Genomic DNA, 8,978 nt, shown 5'->3' with positions numbered 1-8,978 from the left:
AACTTCCTGTAGGCTCAAAGGATGTTAACTGTGGGCTATCTTTCCTTGCCAGACTTGTCTTGCTATAAAGTGCCTAGACCCTTGGTACATACATTTGAAAATAAAAATGCACGCCACGGAGGTGTACACACCACACACACACACACACACAGTTAAGTGACATCATATACACGTGCAGCAGTGACATCATATTCACGTGCAGACCAGGTGAAAATATACATTATGATGATAGTGGTTAACGATTATAGGTTAGCACACCTCGCTACGCCCACAGTAACATCTGCTAAACACGTGCTATGACCAGTGACATCTGCTGAACACGTGCACTGCCCAATAACATCTGCTAAACACGTGACGTGACAGAAACATCTGCTAAACACGTGTCACGTGACCAATAACATCTGCTAAACAGTGTGCACGTGACCAGTGACATCTGCTAAACACGTGCACGTGACCAGTGACATCTGCCTAACACGTGCACTGGACCGAGACATCTGCTAAACACGTGCACGTGACCAATAACATCTGCTAAACACGTGCACGGCCAATAACATCTGCTAAACACGTGCACGTGACAATAACATCGTGCTAAACACGTGCACGTGACCAATAACATCTGCTAACACATGTGCACGTGACCAGTGACATCTGCTAAAACACGTGTCACGTGACAATAACATCTGCTAAACACGTGAAACGTGACCATGACATCTGCCTAACACGTGCACGCTGGACCAGTACATCTGCTAACACACGGTGTTACGTGACCAGTGATACATCTGCTAAACACGTGCACGTGACCAATGACATCTGCTAAACACGTGTATGTGACCAGTGACATCAGCTAAACACGTGCACGTGACCAATGACATCTGCTAAACACATGCACGAGACCAATAACATCTGCTAAACACGTGCACGTGACCAATAACATCTGCTAAACACGTGTACGTGACCAATGACATCTGCTAAACACGTGCACGTGACCAGTGACATCAGCTAAACACGTGCACGTGACCAGTGACATCTGCTAAACACGTGCACGTGACCAATAACATCTGCTAAACACGTGTACGTGACCAATAACATCTGCTAAACACGTGCACGTGACCAATAACATCTGCTAAACACGTGTAAACGACCAATAAATATTTGATTTGACCTCACTAATGTTTGCCCTTTTATTGTTTACAGGAGCCTAACAGTACAGAACAACACGGCTGTTGTTGTTGTTTACACTGGGTTTTGCAGATGAGGACGTTGAATCGTTTTGACGGAGGCTAATTAGACCCCACAGTGTAGAGGAGCAGGAGGGGGGTTCCCCAGGACCTACTCTGCCTCTCTGCTTTGGTACCTCTCAGCAGGGGGGGCAATAAGACAAGACCCCACAGGGTGGGGGTTGGGGGGGGGGGGTTGTTCAATGAGCTGAAACATTCACATTCTTCACAACCCTGCAGATAGAATTGAAATGAATAGAACAGCTGACATGATGATTCCCCCCAAAAATGTAAATCCTTTATTTAAACTAGGCAAGTCAGAACAAATAAGAACAAATTCTTATTTACAATGACGGCCTACCCCGGCCAAAACCCTAACCCGGACAACGTTGGGCCAATTGTGCGCCGCCCTATGGGACTCCCAATCACGGCCGGTTGTGATACAGGCTGGAATCAATCTAGAAGAAACAGAAACGCACACCTATTTAGTAGAACACTTGAAAATAAAGGAGTGTTCTCTAGGAGCTCAGATGCAAAATTTTTATATCCAACGTTTCGACAGGCAAGAGGTCTTCATCAGGGTATAATGAGGCTGGAATCAAACCAGGGTCTGTAGTGACGCCTCTAGCACTGAGATGCAGTGCCTTTAGACGGCTGCTCTACTTGGGAGCCCCTAAATCTGTCTCTTCATTTCCATCTGATTATTCTGTCATGTTGCTCCCTCCCCAACACACCCCAGGAACCTGGTTCTGAGGTCTGATAGGCCACTAACACACCCCAGGAACCTGGTTCTGAGGTCACTGATAGGCCACGAACAGACCCAGGAACCTGGTTCTGAGGTCACTGATAGGCCACTAACAGACCCCAGGAACCTGGTTCTATGGTCACTGTAGGCCACTAACAGACCCCAGGAACCTGGTTCTGTGGTCACTGATAGGCCACGAACAGACCCCAGGAACCTGGTTCTATGGTCACCGATAGGCCACTAACAGACCCCAGGAACTTGGTTCTATGGTCACTGATAGAACACGAACAGACCCCAGGAACCTGGTTCTGAAGTCACTGATAGGCCACGAACAGACCCCAGGACCTGGTTCTATAGGTCATGATAGGCCACGAACAGACCCCAGGAACCTGGTTCTATGGTCACTGATAGGCCACTAACAGACCCCAGGAACCTGGTTCTGAGGTCACTGATAGGCCACGAACAGACCCCAGGAACCTGATTCTATGGTCACTGATAGGCCACGAACAGACCCAGGAACCTGGTTCTGTGGTCATGATAGGCCATCAACAGACCCCAGGAACCTGGTTCTGTGGTCACTGATAGGCCACGAACAGACCCCAGGAACCTGGTTCTATGGTCACTGATAGGCCACTAACAGACCCCAGGAACCTGGTTCTGAGGTCACTGATAGGCCACTAACAGACCCCAGGAACCTGGTTCTGAGGTCACTGATAGGCCACGAACAGACCCAGGAACCTGGTTCTGGTCACTGATAGGCCACTACACAACCCCAGGAACCTGGTTCTGAGGTCACTGATAGGTCACTAACAGACCCCAGGACCTGGTTCTATGGTCACTGATAGGCCACTAACACACCCCAGGAACCTGGTTCTGAGGTCACTGATAGGCCACTAACAGACCCAGGAACCTGGTTCTATGGTCACTGATAGCCACTAACAGACCTCAGGAACCTGGTTCTATGTTCACTGATAGGCCACTACACACCCAGGAACCTGGTTCTGAGGTCACTGATAGGCCACTAAACAGACCCCAGGAACCTGGTTCTATGGTCACTGATAGGCCACTAACAGACCCCAGGAACCTGGTTCTATGGTCACTGATAGGCCACTAACAGACCCGCAGGACCCTGGTTCTGAGGTCACTGATAGGCCACTAACAGACCCAGGAACCCGGTTCTATGGTCACTGATAGGCCACTAACACACCCCAGGAACCTGGTTCTGAGGTCACTGATAGGCCACGAACAGACCCCAGGACCTGGTTCTGAGGTCACTGATAGGCCACGAACACACCCCAGGAACCTGGTTCTGAGGTCACTGATAGGCCACTAACAGACCCCAGGAACCTGGTTCTGAGGTCACTGATGGCCACTAACAGACCCAGGAACCTGGTTTGAGGTCACTGATAGCCACTAACACACCCCAGGAACCTGGTTCTGAGGTCACTGATAGGCCACTAACACACCCAGGAACCTGGTTCTGAGGTCACTGATAGGCCACTAACACACCCCAGGAACCTGGTTCTATGGTCACTGATAGGCACGAACACACCCCAGGAACCTGGTTCTGAGGTTACTGATAGGCCACTAACAGACCCAAGGAACCTGGTTCTGAGGTCACTGATAGGCCACGAACACACCCCAGGAACCTGGTTCTGAGGTCACTGATAGGCCACTAACAGACCCCAGGAACTTGGTTCTATGGTCACTGATAGGCCACTAACAGACCCCAGGAACCTGGTTCTATGGTCACTGATAGGCCACTAACACACCCAGGAACCTGGTTCTGAGGTCACTGATAGGCCACTAACAGACCCCAGGAACCTGGTTCTATGGTCACTGATAGGCCACTAACAGACCCCAGGAACCTGGTTCTATGGTCACTGATAGGCCACTAACACACCCCGGGAACCTGGTTCTGAGGTCACTGATAGGCCTAACAGACCCAGGAACCTGGTTCTATGGTCACTGATAGGCCACTAACAGACCCCAGGAACCTGGTTCTATGGTCACTGATAGGCCACTAACAGACCCCAGGAACCTGGTTCTGAGGTCACTGATAGGCCACTGATAGGCCACTAACAGACCCCAGGAACCCGGTTCTATGGTCACTGATAGGCCACTAACACACCCCAGGAACCTGGTTCTGAGGTCACTGATAGGCCACGAACAGACCCAGGAACCTGGTTCTGAGGTCACTGATAGGCCACGAACACACCAGGAACCTGGTTCTGAGGTCACTGATAGGCACTAACAGACCCAGGAACCTGGTTCTGAGGTCACTGATAGGCCACTAACAGACCCAGGAACCTGGTTCTGAGGTCACTGATAGGCCACTACACACCCCAGGAACCTGGTTCTGAGGTCACTGATAGGCCACTAACACACCCAGGAACCTGGTTCTGAGGTACTGATAGGCCACTAACACACCCCAGGAACCTGGTTCTATGGTCACTGATAGGCCACGAACACACCCCAGGAACCTGGTTCTGAGGTCACTGATAGGCACTAACAGACCCAAGGAACCTGGTTCTGAGGTCACTGATAGGCCACGACACACCCCAGGAACCTGGTTCTGAGGTCACTGATAGGCCACTAACACACCCAGAACCTGTTCTATGGTCACTGATAGGCCACTAACACACCCAGGAACCTGGTTCTATGGTCACTGATAGGCCACGAACAGACCCAGGAACCTGGTTCTATGGTCACTGATAGGCCACTAACAGACCCCAGGAACCTGGTTCTATGGTCACTGATAGGCCACTAACAGACCCCAGGAACCTGGTTCTATGGTCACTGATAGGCCACTAACAGACCCCAGGAACCTGGTTCTGAGGTCACTGATAGGCCACTTACCGGCCAGCAGCACTTCGCTTTCTCTCTTCTATTTCACTAGAGAGGAGAGAACCCTCATGGGCTCATTGAACCACTCCCGACAAACAAATTAGCGCCACAGTACAGTACCAGACAGATAACTGAGGGATGTTTATCTGAGAGACCGCTCTAAACATAATTTTGCTCTTATGCAGAGTAAAGCTCTCTTCTAGCCCACAACCATTGTAGAAGGACTGATGTAAAGCAGCTGTTCAACATTTAAAAGTTCAAACTCTTAAGAAGGTAATGGAAACAACACAGCCCAGTCAGCGCGTGTCTTACTGTGAACCTTTGTTAAGGGGTGCTGGGATTAATGTAAACCCCTGAGTGAATCCTGTGTTTGTATCACAACGTGTGTGTGATAAGCACTTCCCTGACTGACAATAGGTCTCGCTACGATGGGCCTCGCTAGGATGGGTCTCGCTACGATGGCCCTCGCTAGGATGGGTCTGCTAGGATGGGCCTCGCTAGGATGGGTCTCGCTAGGATGGGCCTCGCTAGGATGGGTCTCGCTAGGATGGTCTCGCTGGGATGGGTCTCGCTACGATGGCCTCGCTAGGATGGGCCTCGCTAGTATGGCTCGCTAGATGGGTCTCGCAGGATGGCCTCGCTAGGATGGGTCTCGCTAGGATGGGCCTCGCTAGGATGGGTCTCGCTACGATGGGCCTCGCTGGGATGGGTCTCGCTAGAATGGGGCCTCGCTAGGGATGGGTCTCGCTAGGATGGGTCTCGCTAGGATGGGTCTCGCTAGGATGGGCCTCGCTAGGATTGGCCTCGCTAGGATGGGCCTCGCTTGGATGGGTCTCGCTAGGATGGGTCTCGCTAGATGGGTCTCGCTACGATGGGCCTCGCTAGGATGGGCCTCGCTAGGATGGGTCTCGCTAGGATGGGTCTCGCTACGATGGGCCTCGCTAGGATGGGTCTCGCTACGATGGGCCTCGCTACGATGGGCCTCGCTACGATGGGCCTCGCTACGATGGACCTCGCTAGGATGGGTCTCGCTACGATGGGCCTCGCTACGATGGGCCTCGCTAGGATGGGTCTCGCTACGATGGGCTCCGCTATGATGGGCCTCGCTACGATGGGCTCGCTACGATGGGTCTCGCTACGATGGGCCTCGCTACGATGGGTCTCGCTAGGATGGGTCTCGCTACGATGGGCCTCGCTAGGATGGGTCTCGCTGGATGGGTCTCGCTACGATGGGCCTCGCTAGATGGGTCTCGCTATGAGGGCCTCGCTACGATGGGTCTCGCTAGGATGGGTCTCACTAGGATGGGTCTCGCTAGGATGGGCCTCGCTAGGATGGGCCTCGCTACGATGGGCCTCGCTAGAATGGGTCTCGCTAGGATGGGTCTCGCTAGATGGGCCTCGCTAGGATGGGTCTCGCTAGGATGGGCCTCACTCTGATGGGTCTCATTACGATGGGCCTTGCTTGGATGGGCTTAGCTAGGATGGGCCTCTCGCTAGGATGGGCCTCGCTAGGATGTGCCTCACTCTATGGGCCTCTGTAGGATGGGCCTCACTCTGATGGGTCTCGCTAGGATGGGCCTCACTCTGATGGGCCTCGCTAGGATGGGCCTCAATCTGATGGGCCTCGCTAGGATGGGCCTCACGCTGATGTGTCTCATTATGATGGGCCTCGCTATGATGGGCCTCACTCTGATGGTCCTCGCTACGATGGGCCTTGCGGGAGATCTAACGACTGCTGAGTCATATCCTCATCTGGCTGTTTGGATAACCAGGGAGGACGTTCTCTGACGGAGTGACCAGCTGGTGCCGATTCGTTCCCTCATCTTCCCTTTGGCCCCTTTTAACCACTTCCTTGTTAGCAGATCTGAAGGGTCTGAATATACACTGTATAAGTTCTGACAGGGCTGCTGGTAACAGAGATGTACATCTCCTGTTTCTCCTGCTCCACTGTTCTGGCCCTGGGCACCCACACTATCACTGCCTTTAGTTGATGTAAGAAGTGGTTGTCCTGGTAACAACCCCTTAGACCTGTTGCTATGAAGCTAAACAGAGTGCTGTAGGAGGGAAGACAGCTAGGAAGACAGTTTGGAGCTCTGCACTGAACACAGTTCCTGGCACAGGTGCTGTATCTATTGTTTCTCCCTAAATATTGTCACTAGAGTCATCACTCTTTAAAAGAGCGTTGCTTCTGTTTGCAAAGTGTGGCAAAGAAACAAGCTCTGAAACACTTAACCACCAACCTCCTTGTGTCATTGTAGTGTTTGCAATTTTTATTTTTTATTTAACCTGGCAAGTCAGTTAAGAACAAATTCATATTACAATGACGGCCTACCCCAGCCAAACCCGGGCCAATTGTGCGCCGCCCTATCGGACTCCCAATCACGGCCTGGATTCGAACCAGGGACTGTAGTGACGCTCTCTTGCACTGAGATGCAGTGCCTTAGACGGCTGCGCTACTCGGGAGCCAAATATATGTCCAAGTTATGGATATTCATGAAGGGAATATTCTCATCCACCAGCTTGCTCTCTCTCTCTAGCAGTTGGTCCTGGGGACGACGTTGGTAGACAAGAGACAAGGAACGTTTTGTCATACATATGTTATTAGACTACGCAACCTAGCCTGGTCCCAGATCTGTTGTACTGTCTTGCCAATAGGAGTTTTCCTCTCTACACTGTTTCCTCTCTATACTGTTTCCTCCCTTCTCTGTTTCCTACCTACCCTGTTTCCTCTTTAACCTGTTCCCTCCCTACCCTGTTCCCTCCCTACCCTGTTCCCTTCCTACCCTGTTCCCTCCCTACCCTGTTCCCTCGCTACCCTGTTTCCTACCTACCCTGTTTCCTCCCTACCCTGTTCCCTCGCTACCCTGTTTCCTACCTACCCTGTTTCCTCCCTACCCAAACCTGGGCCAATTGTGCACCGCCCTATGGGACTCCCAATCACGACCGGATGTAATGCAGCCTGGATTTGAACCAGGAGATACAGTGCCTTAGACCACAGCGCCACTCGGGAGCCCAACGTAAAAATAACTCCAGACGACATGTTGTGTTCAGGACAGAGACAATTCACTTTCTGTCATTTAGATGATAATAGTTTGTTTATTTGACAGGGACATTGACAATGTATTACAGATTGTAGCTACAGCTAATTATCATCTGTATAAACCTACCAAACCAACAAACTATGAATTCATTCATATGGTTGCTCACAAACCTCACACCGAGCACACGTCTGATGGAGTTTGCGTTGTGCTTTGTCTTTGTCACTGAAACATCTGTGGGCCTGGTTCAATGCCTGGTTCAATGCACGACTGACAGGATATTTTTGATACAGCAATAATTCAACCATCATTCTGCTATGAATTTTGTTTGAAGCCAATTTAGTCTAATTTGCTGTTTTGTATGTGCTCTTGTCTAAACATTCATTCACATCCGATTCATCAGGAAATCATAGACTGGAAATAGGTCAGGCAATTAATTTCACATACTGCACTTTTATGCAAAAAATAAATAAATATGTATTTTTATTTTATTTATGGATAGGCCTTCATATTCTTCAACATGGAGGTGTGCCAGGACAGGGTATGGTAGAACGGGGATATCTCCACGTCCGATAGGGAGGGTAGGGCAGGGTAGGACCGGACTGGGTAGGACAGGGATATCTCCACATCCGATAGGGAGGGCAGAGCCCTGAGTTTGAATCAATTGGAGATGATGTCACATCCACTTTGTAAACCAGGGAGGGCTATTTTGAGTGTAACTTAATTACCCCCTTCCCCTTCCATTTCCCCTTCCACCCACACACACACACACACACACACACACACACAGTGAGGCAAGGTCCCCAGACCTTTAACCCAGATGTTGCCAGAGACACAGATTCACTGATGCCACTTATGATAAAAAATATTATAATAATAATAATATGTTTCATTTGCGACTTTTAAGATACCCAAGATATTCATGAAGGTACCCAAATACCAGATACCCAAATCAAATAGCAAATATAAACTTGACAATACAGTCCAGTACTGTCACTGATGGGATATAGTCCAGTATTGTCACTGATGGGAATGTCGGTAGAGTGAACTGTATAATGTGTAGAGATGCTGACTAACAGTAGAGTGAACTGTATAATGTGTGTAGAGATGCTGACTAACGGTAGAGTGAAC

At 50.4% G+C, this 8,978-nt stretch overlaps 2 protein-coding genes across 2 annotated transcripts in view; one reads left to right on the top strand and one right to left on the bottom strand.

The window, feature by feature from the left end:
* cplx2b (complexin 2b) overlaps positions 1-8,978 on the top strand; it is a 67,398-nt gene that overhangs the window by 2,266 nt on the left and 56,154 nt on the right. The gene's annotated exons all lie outside the window — the stretch shown is intronic.
* Positions 5,662-6,467, bottom strand: LOC139028094 (serum response factor-binding protein 1-like). Its single transcript, XM_070444641.1, has 2 exons — positions 6,363-6,467; positions 5,662-6,033 (listed from the first exon to the last, which is right to left on the bottom strand). Exons 1-2 carry the CDS (start codon positions 6,465-6,467, stop codon positions 5,662-5,664), a joined length of 477 nt encoding a protein of 158 aa, XP_070300742.1.

Source organism: Salvelinus sp. IW2-2015, linkage group LG8 (assembly GCF_002910315.2).
Source record: "Salvelinus sp. IW2-2015 linkage group LG8, ASM291031v2, whole genome shotgun sequence".
NCBI classification, from domain to species: domain Eukaryota; kingdom Metazoa; phylum Chordata; class Actinopteri; order Salmoniformes; family Salmonidae; genus Salvelinus; species Salvelinus sp. IW2-2015.
Note: the sequence above shows the minus strand (reverse complement) of the source record. Positions and strands in the feature narration are given on the sequence as shown.